General features: G+C 36.0%; 1 protein-coding gene across 1 annotated transcript in view; it reads right to left on the reverse strand.

Annotated features, from left to right (window-relative positions):
• Nucleotides 1–13,655, reverse strand: part of DNER (delta/notch like EGF repeat containing) — a 110,765-nt gene that overhangs the window by 41,242 nt on the left and 55,868 nt on the right. Inside the window, exons 4-5 of the mRNA XM_014308498.1 lie at nt 11,637–11,731; nt 9,125–9,291 (exon numbers count right to left, since the gene is read on the reverse strand). Of these exons, the coding sequence (XP_014163973.1) occupies nt 9,125–9,291; nt 11,637–11,731 (262 nt within the window). The remainder of the gene's footprint in view (nt 1–9,124; nt 9,292–11,636; nt 11,732–13,655) is intronic.

Consider the following 13,655-nt stretch of genomic DNA (forward strand, 5'->3'; position numbering starts at 1 on the left):
GACCTAACAAATGAAAAAGCATGACAAGATGTTCTCATGATGCACTCAACTCTGAAAATTTACCTTTACATGTTAAATAGAAGCCTGCTTTTGATTTACAAACGGACAAACATTTACCCCCCTCTCCATGACACTGATACTCAGGGTCATTAAGGCCTACCAATCCCCTCAGGACCCTGACACCAATACTGCTCTACAGAATAGGAAAAATGGGTCAGGAATCCTTTCCTAGTTTGCCTCAGGATGATTATCATACATAAGAAAATGAGAAGCGAGGAACAGGTAATCAATGCTATTTGCAATCTTTGATGCAGTACATCAGTGCCATCAGCACCGTACAGAACATCTGAGATCACTCTCTAACGATGCTGCTAGGCAACACAGCATCTGGGGATACAAAAATACAGCTGCAATAGCAAAATTGCTATTTTGTCCACAAATAGCACTATTTATAGGTGGCACAACTCTCCCAAATTCCATATAGATCAGTGTGCTTACTGTGCTTTATTCACAGAAGCCTTGGTCAGATACTGCTTTTGAAAGTATATATAGATTCTAATGAGAATCAATTCAAGAACTGTTTCAAATATTTTATTTTTCACAAGCTCATGTGAAACAGCAATTCAAAGAATTTTTCCTGGGAGGTGACTGAAAACCTTCTCATCACATTCATTGTCTTCTCCAAATTGCATTCATAGCCACAGTCAGTTTTAGATGGATATGCTTTCTTCCTTTGCTACCAACAATAAAAATAGCCTGGACTCCTACAATCAAACAGTCTCTTCTCAAGTATAACCACTAAAAGGTAAGTTGCTCAAGTTACATCCTCAGTAACAGTCCTGCAGTTCTAGCAGAGGCAGATTGACAATGATAGTGTTATACTGGTGTAAGAAAAAGCAAAATTTGGGTGTCAGAAAATTATTACCAAAACTTTGAGAAGAAACAGCGCACAGCTTGCCTTTCAAGCTGGAGTTCAGTTTTGCAGCACTGGTAGTAAAAATAGATTTATGAACTGAGCAAAACAGTTGAATTCACTTAGCATAGCAAAGTCCCATGTTCCAATACATTTCCTCTATAACAAATGTCAATTTCTGAATTTCACTGTTACTTAAACAATTATTCAACTTAATAACTTGACTAGACCAAACCCCATTACAGAATTATGAAAGAGTCAGCTAGCAGGAGTGCACTTCCTCTTACAAAGCCACTTGCATTCAGCTTATTAAGGACCTGTGGCAGTAGCCTGTTGTGACCTTCTCCCCCAGCTTCAAGGACTCTGCTTACAGTCCAAAGTAATGGTGAAAGCCCTGCAAAGGGTGACAAGACTATTCTTCTGAAAGATTTCCTGTATCACAATTTCCCAATGTATCTTTATTTGTCAGCATTTCAGCCAAGTTGCCAAGTTGGCACAGAACTATTTTGGGCCCAAATGTAGACCACTAGAAGCTTTGATTCCTCACTTGGCAAATGTAGTTAAGTGTGGGGGAATATAAGTGGCACAGCTGGGACTGCACTAAGGGGAGCTGCAGAAGATGAGATGGCAAGGTTGGCCAGGATACATCCCTAGTGACTGCTTCAACTGAAAGGCTCTATTAGTGGCTACCCTACTTTTGAATACACATTACAGCATGTTACACTACCACCTGAAGATCTCAATGCATTTTACAAGCATTATTAAAATGTGTCTCCCACTGGTGAGACAATGTACCAGTTATGCACTGGTATCCATATTCCATGGATCAGGTTAAGCAGTCTGTCCAAGAGGTTATCATGTAAACAACCATGTGATCAACTTAAAATAAATGTCTTGATCTTGATTGCAAATTGGTCACAGAAGTCATATTTGAAGAAAGAGGAATCTTAAAATTAGAGAAACAAACAAAAGGTATCGCACCAAACATTACAAATTTGAGCAGATGAACCTCCAAAGACAGACTAGAAAAATAATTTCCCATTATTACTCGCTAGAAATAGAATAGAAATTAATTTTGAATAATTTACTAATTTAATAAAGATTAGTCTAAACTTATTTAAATGCTAGCTTAAAACATAATACAATGTATGAAAATAGTAACCAGTCTGATGTTTACATCCACTTATATGTGAGACATGCAACTTGACCACAAAGAACAGGATATTTATTTTATCATACTTATAAAAGATACCCTTTCTTATATAGGCCAACAACATTCTACAGAATGGTTTGGACTTCAGCTGAATGCTGAAAGGCCATCTTTTAAAATAAATCATTGAAATTAACACTTCACTACGCTTTTCTTGCAGTTCACACTTTGCTGCTGCTGCTATTGCTTACCAAAAGGCCATTTTCTGCAAGGTTAGCTCTTGTGCCCAGAACCCCAGGGAAATGTTCTGTTGAGCACAATGCTCAAATCTGCAGACAATAGGGCCCTTCCAGGCAAATTACACACTTAAAATTGAGAACCCCACTCACTGGAGCAGTTGTCAGCAACCCCCCCCAGCGAGGCCGCCTTGCACAAAAGGAGCAGAACGGCCACGCACACGGACAGGGGCTCTGCACATCCCCACAGCATGTGCAGGGCACGGAGATTTAATTAGGTCCAGAGTGAAAGAGGGTTAAGTCAAATGACTGCAGTATGCCCTGGACTGGGAGCTCACACAGATGCTCAGCTGAGACATGGCAACTTGTTAAAGCTAGAGTAACTTGATTACGTGGCTTTCAGTGAACACAATTCACACATCTCCTATTATGAAATAAAATTGTCCTATTTAATTTTTTGCTTAACTGAAAACAATTTCAAGATGCAGTAAACTGCTTTCTTTAGACAGAAATGCGTCCATGTTTTAGAGGCCTGTAACAACAAAAAACACATCTCAAATCTGCAATTTGCCTCCTAATCTAAAATCCTATTTCCAGACAAGAAGAGTTAGAAAAGACCAACTTGTTTCAAAATATCTCTCTATATTATGTTTATTTCACATAGTATTTTTATACTGTTTCACTTTGCCTGTTCAATATAACTGCACAAGTATTGGTGGTGACTACTCCTTAATGTGTGTTAAGGTCTTGCAGGAAAATTCATTGAATAATCAAAGAACAACAGAAGAGTAAATAACTGCTCAGGGCAGAGTTAGAATAGAAAATACTTTGTTGCATTTGAAAGACAGGATAGCATTTTGGATTGGAAAATATTATCCTTCCTGACATAGAACCATATGGCTCCCACACTTATTAAAAAGCAGCAGATATTTTGTGCTTCAGAAGCCGAGCATTAATTTTCCTTTTTAAGCCAAACATCAAAAAGTTTTGTGGAATTCAAGCAAGCTGCCTTAGAGGTGTTGGCATTTGAATGGCATCAGTGCTCTTCATCTCATCACAAAGATGCTAGAGCACCTATTTTCAAGTGAGTTTGTACAGCTACCAATTTTATTTAAGGAAATATTCTTTAAATACTTGATAATTATAGTTTAAAGCAGCTAATTATATTGTATTGATCTAAAGGCTGGGCATCTTGGAGAAAACCAGATGATATGCCAAGCAATGTCAACTGACAAATCTACATCAGTTTGTTTGCTGTGATGAAAATAAACATTATAATTTAAAGGTTGTGCTTTTCTGTTCAGATAAAAATATTAATTCATATTAAATGTTAAACTTTCTACCTTATTACCTGCAAGGGCTTATCTGAGAAATAGCAATTTTGCTTATAAATGTCTTCCTTTGATTTAATAAGCAGACAATAAGCTAAAAAGCTAATGTAGCACTATCTCATGGAAGCTGCTTTTTAAGCAGCTGCTTAAGCAGCAGCGTGGAAGTGCTAAATAAAGCACAAAGTCTAAAAGCAAGTCGTTTCAAGCTACTTAGAAGCATTTTTTACAATTATATACAAATTTTCTATCATATTACCTATGGGAAAATGGAAGCAAAATACTAATGGCCCAGCTGTTTGTTCTACTATTTTTCTGAAGAAGCTCCCATCATTACTGTTTCAGCTCTGGCCACACTGAGGCAGAAGATCAATTTTACCAACATTTTATCATGAAAGCTGATAAGATGATGATCTTTTTTCAACAGAAATAATATCCTAACAGCCATGATAATGACCTGAAAACATAATTTCATTTTTTAATGTTGTTAGAAGAAAGAAAGGAAATAGGTTGTATGCACACAGTCAGCAGTGCCAGCTCCACCTTCTACATTATGCCCAAAACCTCCAGATAAACACTTCTTAAAACTAAGTAATAGTCATACAATAATCAAATAATATGCAGTTTTGTATTGGTATGAAAAGGAAAATGGTATGAAGCTGTGTCAGGGGAGGCTTAGGTCAGATAATAGGAAAATATTTATCATCCAGAGGGTGTTGGGCACAGAACTGGCTCCCCAGGGCAGTGGTCACAGCACCAAGGCTGACAGAGTTCAAGAAGTGTTTGGACAATGCTCTCAGGCACAGGGTGGGATTCTTCAGGTGCCTTGTGCAGGACCAGGAGTTGGATGACCCTGATGAATCCCTTCCAACTCAGCATGTTCTGTGATTCTATGAATTATTACTCAATCTCCAAATTCATTAAAAAGAAGCTCTGGTTGCTTTGTGTCCTAGCTGTTAACTGGACTGTTAAATATGTTCTGCTATCTGTACAGCCACACAGGTGTATATATATATCAGTTTTCCAAGCAGACTGGAAACTGTGTGAAATTAGACCTGCCTGACTGCAAGTCTGCCAGCCACAGGTGTACCTTTGGATACACCTGAAGCACAGAGCTGTTGCCTTAGTAAACAGGTATATTAATTTAGCACCAGGGTAAATTAACTGACTCATGAAGAAGCAGATGGTGTACAATCACTGTAAAACTTCTAAAATGTGGGCATTAAAAAAAAGGAAATGCTTTAATGCTTTTAGTCTACATTGGATTTGGTTTTTTCAGTATTTTGACAGCGACCTATGTTCTCAAAATTAATGTTCCAGTTCTCAGTCACAGTGTGAGAACATGCTTGGATAAAAGAGATGCATGCAACAAATCATAAAGGATTTTTGTGGAAGATGCCATACAAGCTGAGAATGTCCTTCAAAGCCCTTTTTTATTTCTTTAAGAAAAATGTTAATGTGTAATTTTTTCTCAAGACAGCTATTATTTAATCAATTCAGTAAATCTTCTGCGTTTGTAACAATCTAGTATAGAAAAATATATACGTGTTCCAAAATCCAGAGTATTATTCCCTGAAAGAGAGGACTGCACAGTGCTGGGTAGATTAGATTTCCCCCAAAACATATAATAAGCAGCAATTTCAACTCACCCCAGAGATCCTTAGCTGTAACTTATTAGCATTCATGAGAACTTCTGAAAGACTCCTCCACCAGCTGATGGTGAATCAGGGACCTCTTATCTCACTTTTTCAGACTTGTAAAATTTATTTCATCTGATTTCAATGTTTCAAGATATATTGCAATGAAGAATAGGTGTATGACTCTAACAATGTAAAGTTTTGCAGTTAATTCATTTTCAAACATTCTAGTACCATTACTGCTAGCATGAATATATGAAGATCCAGAAATAAAACAAATACTGATGAGACATTTTATAAATATCATAAATAGTTTATGCAGGAATCAGTCATTAACTTCAAAGAACATTGGGACAAAGAGTACCAATCTATAAGTCTAATTAATGGAAAGCCTCCATTTTACTTGAATAATGTTTTTAATGTTGAACCTTTAATTTCCATCTCTTCTTTTAAGATACTGTTAAATCCCTCCTGCTTCCCTTTTTCACTATCTCTTTGGCCAATCTTGATGCCCACCAATAGCACTCCACAGAAGAGATAATAAAAACATTTCCTGTTCAGAAATGCTCTTGATTAAACACCCTTTTTTTAAAATCTTGGTTTGAAAAGGAACATTGCTGCTGCAAACTGTGAGCAGAGAGGAACAGCTCACCTGGCCTGTCCTAGAGACCAACCACCTCCTGGCCACCTCTCTCTGGAGTCACCTGGCACTGAAAGCCACCAGCACCTCAGCATGGGCTGTGTGCTTCATCCTCCACAACTCACTTGCTCACTTCAAAGCCTGAACCATACTGGGGGGGTTTCTTCCCCACTGGCTAATAAGTACACTCTCTAATAAAACATAACAAATTATTTTAGAGGTCTGGCACATGTATAGTAGCAAACCTTACAGAGAAACTCCTTAAAAATCCTCTGAGCAGAACATTAAGTAGTGTGTTACAGAATGTCCAAGGCAGTCTGCTGCTGGCCACAGCCAGGTCAATGCTGTAATTAAACCACATAATCCTGCTGCATAGCCACAGCCCCATCACTCTGTCCTGCCCTGCAAGAGGCTGTTTGCAGATGCAGCAGCCATTTTATAAACCCCATCAGAGAACACAGAGCGCTCTTTTTGGGTGAGCTGTGCTGTGCTCTCCCCTTCATTCTCACACAGTGCAGGTACTGTCTCTGGGGTGAACAGCTCTGTGCTGACAGGGTCTATTTTTAGATCTCAAAAACAGCATTCTTCCCAACCTCTACACACTGTGCCCTGAACCACATGATCAGCAAATCAGCACATTACTGCTGACTTCTGAGTCTTTTCAATCTTGTTTATACAACTTTAAACTTGTGTCACCACAAGGTAACACAAAACAAATAATATTTCCCTAAATGTTTTATCTTTGATATAAATAACTTATTCAGAAAGAATTGCAAGAGGCAATTAAAGTACCTTGCTGAGTAACAAAACTTGGAAGGAACACGGTGAGAAATGACTCAAAAAGGATGTAGATCAAAAAGAGACATACACAGAAAAAAGTCAAACCAAAAAAACCCACTCATATCTTCCTCATTTTTCTTTTACAGTTCTAATCAGAAATTTTTTACATGATTAAAAAATTGCCCTTGTACAAAATTCACCAATTAAGAGAATTTTAAAATTACACTTGAATAAACAGAAAAAGAGTTGGGGAAGGAGGAGAAAATTATGTAAAGTAAATGCATCAACTGACATGGTCCACAGCCTTAGTGACTGCTTACAGAAACCTACAGCACCTTGTGGCCTCCTCATATCATTCTAGCTTAAATAACATCAACAAAAGCACTGGCAACATTACTGGTTTTTTAATATAAAAGCACTCACTTTAACTTTTTGTACCTTAGAATAAGTTTTTCACATCTATCAAGAAACATGGAAATTTGTCTATAAGAAAAACTTTATTCAAGTGACTTACTGAAAGTTAAATGATTAAAAATTTGCAAGGCATGTCAAATTGACAGACCTCTTCCACACATCTAGATCAAATCTGAAGTAAAGATCAAATTATTTTTCTATAAGCCTTGGCAGAATTATGGATTTCAGTTGAGTGAAGATAAAACTAATTTTCACACCAAATAACTGAGTTACTTTTTAAGTTTTACACCCAAGACCTACATTTCCTTAGACAAAAACTGATGATGGGAAGTAAGCAGAATATTTCCATACAACTGAGAAAGTAATTCAAAGGCTCTTTCTTAAACTAAAAAATTCATGCCTTAGTTTCAGCAGCTGGAAAATTTTAAAGAACTTCACTATCAGGAAATGAAAAACCAAAGAAAGTATTGAAAACCACATGGAAGTAAAGCAAGAGGTCTCAGAATACTTGTACTGCATGAAATAAGCCATTTTTCTGAATTCAACCTCATGTTATATTCATCTAAGAAAAGGCACATTTTCACCTCACGTCACCCAGCACACAATAAAAAATTCAAAGAATCCCAGTGACAGAAATTCAGCTATAGAGACAAAAGGACAAGGCAAGCTATGAAAGAGTAACACAATACATATTTTAGTTATCTAAATCAATAACCTATGCTGCATGGCTTGTACAGCCAAGTGGAGCTTTCATAGAGCAACCTGGGCGCTCTGCTTAGGAGCTTAGAGCAAGCTGTGCCTTTAGGCATTTTCACCACTGCATAAAAGCTACCAATTCTCCTGTCTTCAGGATACTTTTATCATACATTAACTACCAAAAAGCAAATTCAAAAATTTATTCCAGAGACATGAGAGGAAGGCTTTAACTCTGATAAATTAAATGCAAAACAAGATTAAAAGGGGGGGAAAAAGCCTAAAACTAAGTATCCTAGAAGGAATAATAATATTAAAAAAAAGTGGAAAATTATTTGAAGGAAATAAACATCACTAATGGAAACCACTGATGATAAGAATTAAATTATTCTACTAACAACCTTCAAGCAGTATCTTTGGAAAGTGATAGCTGAAAAAGGAGAGAACAAGGTAGTACTTCGGTATTTGGGGATTTTCTGTATTGGCTATGCACTTGGAATTTTCCCCCACATTTCTACATCAGAATGTTTTTAATTTTATATTTATTAGCATGGTAAGTTTTCAAATAACAATTGTAGCAGCTTATAGTTCCTTTAAAAATATACAGCATTTCAAGCAGATAACAGTAAGTGCTTTTATTACAATGATTTTGGTTTCATGTCATTGGTATAATAAAACATCTGCCCAGAAATCTCAATTTAATTAAATCTATTGTGTCTATGCAAAAATATAGCTTTAAATCTGTGTTATTTCCCATACCCTTAAAATAATGTATCAGGCTATTTTCATTATACTCCTTCCACAAAGATGCTTAACATTTAATTGCTGAGTGAAACAAATAGTATATTTCTAAGGCTCCATATTCACAAAGACACACTAGAAGATAAAAAAGCAGTGCAATTAAACACTGTTAAAATATAATAGGAAATCTGATCTTGCAATGTATTTTTTCAATTTTCCTGTCTACAGGCTTAAGCTTCTTCACAAAGCATCCCATGACACAATCCCTGACAAAGAAACACCTCAAGCATTCAATTATATACTGCAGCATTTGCCAAAAGCTTATTTAATTAGAACATATAAAATAACTTGCATCATCTCAAGGTATCAGACAAAAATGACCGTGTAGATTTTAAAGTGAATGGTGCCAACTGTGTAAGAATTTGGAGTAGCTCTTGTCTGGTTTGAATGAACCAATGTCTGAAACATGGTCCCAATATCCCATTAGGATCTTTCAGCACTTAAAGGAATTAGTCCTTTGTTCTCCTAAATGCTGAGTAAACCATCAGCTGTCACCTAGAGGTGATGGACAGAAAGCCAGCACGTTACTCACCAATAAAGTAGTTGTTGCCTAATGCCAGCATTTCTTCAGAAAGCACAAGTCCACCCAGTGCCTGGAGAAGAGTGACACTTCTGCCATCAATAAGTGAACACTGTTTAAATCCAGTGCTTGTGACCTTCCATAGCAGGATGAGAGAAGCAGTAGCATCTTGCCTTATTCTAAGAAAAGAAATTATGAGAATATTTACACTGAGGGAAGTTGGTGTAATTAGGAAGTACATCACTGTAAAACTGAACCTTAAAGATGGGAAACTTAAATCTAGCAAGTATGGAATTAGGAAAAACCCTGAATGTCTTTAGCATGTCCACAGAACTTAAAAATGCTTCAGCTGTAAGATTTGCATAATAGTTTATGTAATAGCAGATTAAATCATACAGAGTCCCAATTTCTGATACTTGAAGGTCACCAACCTAAAACCCAAAGAGAGTTTTAGATAAATACCACATAATAGTAAGGTATATCCTTATGAGGGATCCTTATTCAGTCTTTTTAATTATGCCTTTTTGAGTATTACCTCCACCCTACAGTGCCATCATTTTCTGCAGCTGAAGTACATCCAGCCCTGCTGTTTGCTGAAGAACATTCAATGTTCACTCAATACCAGGAGACAGATCCTGGTAGAAATCCTCATTTGTCTGACACACCAGATCGAAGATTCAGGACAGTTTATTCTTGTAAATCAAATGAGTCATGTAATGCTTCCAAGGTCGCTGAGCCCATGGTGCCTTCCTGAATATTGACAGATTGGATAGAAAGTCTACTGCTGCATCCACTCTGTCGGCTCCATTAGGGAGCTACATTATGCCAGTCTTTGCACTCACAGGGCACTGTTGTTCCTACTCACCTCCATAATGAAACAATAAAAATCTGTCATATTTCTGGTAAGGTCCCAAGTATTTGCATTAATTTCCTATGAAGGAATCCAAAATGAGTTTCAACAAACCTCCAGAAACACAAACATAACTGCATCCAAGATGAAGCTCTATTCTACAACATCCTGTATTGAAATTGTTTCAATCCTGCTAAAAACAAAGGCAGTTTATCCCTGGTCACTTGTTATTTGACTTCAAAACAAGAAAACCAAAGTGCAACAGACATTGAAAAAATATTGCAACTAGGTGTCATAAGAAGCAAATTTTTTACAGTATTTGCACCCTCTTTAAGAACAACCCCAATTGCTATTACAAAAGCTCAAGGTCTCACTTTTAGAAGAGGATAGCAACTGGTTTTACAGTTTAGGTCTCATATGCCAATCAAAACAAAATCAACTTATTGAACTGAAATTATTCCCCTTTCACAGATAGCCACTGAATCAGGTAAGTTACTTGTGCCTTTAAGATAGTAAATGAAATAAAAATCAATCTTGACTTGCACTAATCTACTCAGGCATAAAACTCTACTAAATATATACAATGTAAAACTTATCAAAACCGACTGTGTACTCTGCAACCTCCTTTAAAACTGGGTTTCTCCATCAAGGCTCTTAAATACAACTTTAGCATCCACAAATGCTGCCTTTTTCCTGATTCCAAGAAAAGCCACTTGTTTGCTCTCAGACTGCAGCCAGCCAGGGCATCCACACTCCCAGATCTCCTCCCGACTTAGGCTCAAGGCTCATGAATGAGCACAATTCAAAGCCCCGTGGGAAGGGTGGGATGGCCCCCACGTTTAACAGTTACTGCTCCAAACTGTCTGCAGCTTGTCTGCTTGCATCACTTTGTTTTTTCCTGTGAGCATGGCCTTTTTTAACAGAAACATGGGATTCTGAAAGATGAGATGACAGCATGAGAAAAGTAGGCTATTTTGGGAAAATGTAAGTCTAAAATTGCAGCAAAGCTGTGAGCCAGAGCACTACGTTGGCAGATTTTTTTTTTTTAATAAAATTTCCAATAAGAAAATGCCTCATCCCAGTGACAGAATCAGATCTTTCTAGGAAGTCAGGTTCTGTTAATTAAACATAACAAAACAAGCATTTTATCCAAAAAGCATGATTCTGTAAAGTGAATAACACAATAAATTCAAACTTTTTGAGAAATGTGTTTTAGGACATACACAAAGATTTCACAGCTGATGGGGACACCTAAAGCAATAACTCAGAAACCAAATACAAATGCACAACATACATGCACTTATATAGTCAACAATAACACTTTCTATCAGCAAGTTCATCTTGAGATTAAAGAGGGAAAAAGTGTTCACTGCACTAAGTCATATCTTCTCCAAACTGACATCTTCAACACACCTGCCCTAATTTCTAATGCATTATGATGGCCCAGAGACAGCTTACATGCTTACATCTTCTAAAACATTAAATATGTGGGAGAAATTATGCCAAGCAAAGAGCTATCATGGCTCTGCTACATGCTTCAAGTCTGTCTGAATTCTCTCATCATCTTTTAGTCATTTGACACATTTGCCTATCTGAAAAACTGTTGTCTAAAATATCCAGTCAAATGAAAATAAAAGTGCTTTTGTATTTCATCACATATAAGAATAATCTCACTTTATTGATGTATTCTGTGGAACTTCAAAGGAGATAAGCCGGCCTCCAGCAGAAGTATTGGAACTGGCATTTCCACAAGCCACATCTGGAGTTATCTGAAAAGAAAAATAACTTTATTTAACAATAAACCATAAAATCTGACTAAAGAAAACATGAAAGTTTTTTTTTTACAAATGACACTAGCAGTCCAGCAGTCATCTTCTAAAAATCCTCAGGAACATTCACTGAAACCTTTATGCTGCCAACAAAGGTGCTGAAAATTCACATATCTATCCTTTCAGGGTTTTGTTTTAATAAAAAGCTCCTGCAGAAAAGTCTGAACTTCTAACGACATCTTCCTTTAAAAGTTAACATATTTAGAAAAATATGACTAGTTTTCTGGTCCTTTAGAATAATAAATGACGCTCTAACATTTGCTACATCCAAGAAATAGTTCATCATTAATCTATGCAAGACTGAAGGATTTATACTAACAAATACAGACATTGCCTTTCTACCATATTGATATATGGGGGTTTTTTCCAAACACATTTTTCCTTTAAAAAACACTCTCCCACTGGCCCATTACTATTCTTTCCAAGTAAAAATTGCTTGGACGAACAGTAGTTTCAGATGGAAAAAAATTATGATCAGAGTGAGACAAAAGGATGCATTTGCCAAATCCAGTGATGCCTAGTAGCCAAAAAAATCATTTATTACATGAACTCCATCCAGACACCATACACAGTGTCATGCAACACAGGAACCACAGAGACTCCTTAATTATTCAGATCTTCATAGCAGTAATTTCCTAAAGACAGTCTGAAAATTATTAGTCTTTCCAAGGGTACATTTATTTCAAATAAGGAATACTTTATGTGGCATAATTGAGTCTATCACTTAATATCATCAGAAGTTTAAAATAACTTTTCATGTATCTTCATCAACTTGCCTGTGAAATGTCACATTGGGAAAAAAAACCACAAAGTTTAATCTTCAAATTTCTAGGCAGTTACACAAATCAGTTTAATCTTCAAATTTCTAGGCAGTTTGCAATGCTATTCTTTCAGCCACAGAGAATGTTTGCAAACTTTTTACAACAACCTTAATACTGAAAATACAAATATGCAACCTGACACACTTCCATGAATTAATCTTACATCAAAGTAAAAGCCAGAATAAAATTTGTAAATTTAAATACAATTCAAATTTTAAATATTACATGAATGTAATGAAACACATGTAAATAATACATGAACAGAAGTCCAGAATATGATGCAAGTAATAATTTTTAGGACATTCAGAGCTTAGCTTGACGCAGGCAAGACAAATACTCAGTATTCACATTTCCCAAGTGAATGATTTCCCAGTGTCTAGATTACTCAATTCATTGTTGAATTCCCTGATGAATACAATATGAATACATATAGTTCATGAAAATAAAGCAAGATGCAATTTTATTGTATTTTTTCAAATTAATTTTGAAAAATTATAACGTATCCATTGCAACTTTTAAATCTCAGAAGTCAAAAGTATGGAACTAACAGTCAAAGTACAATGCATCCAAAATTAGTTTGGCTAACACTCTTCCTTTTATATTTGCCAACATTTAAACGTTTTTTTCTTTGAGAATCTGCATGCCTATTGGAACAAAGGGGAAAAAGAAATAAGTATCTCTACTCTCATACAGCCTTATACTACATCTATAAAACACTCCTTTTTATAGTATTTCTATAGTTTTACAATTTCAGGGATCATACCTTAGAACATAGGGGGGAAATTGTAATATAAGCATTTCATTCACCTTACTGTTTAATAATGGAAGTTTTTAAAGTACAAGGTATTGATGTCTTTGCAACTAGAATAAAAATAAAAGAATCATAGAAGCAAGAGCTGAACAAAGTGGCTACAGAACAAGACCTGAGATTTAACCTTCATAAAGTGGAAATAAACCCAGCAAAGAAAAAAAAAAAAAAAAAAAAAAAAAAAAAAAAAAAAAAAAAAAAAAAAAAAAAAAAAAAAAAAAAAAAAAAAAAAAAA

The sequence above is a fragment of the Geospiza fortis genome, unplaced genomic scaffold (assembly GCF_000277835.1).
Source record: "Geospiza fortis unplaced genomic scaffold, GeoFor_1.0 scaffold318, whole genome shotgun sequence".
Taxonomy (NCBI): Eukaryota; Metazoa; Chordata; class Aves; order Passeriformes; family Thraupidae; genus Geospiza; species Geospiza fortis.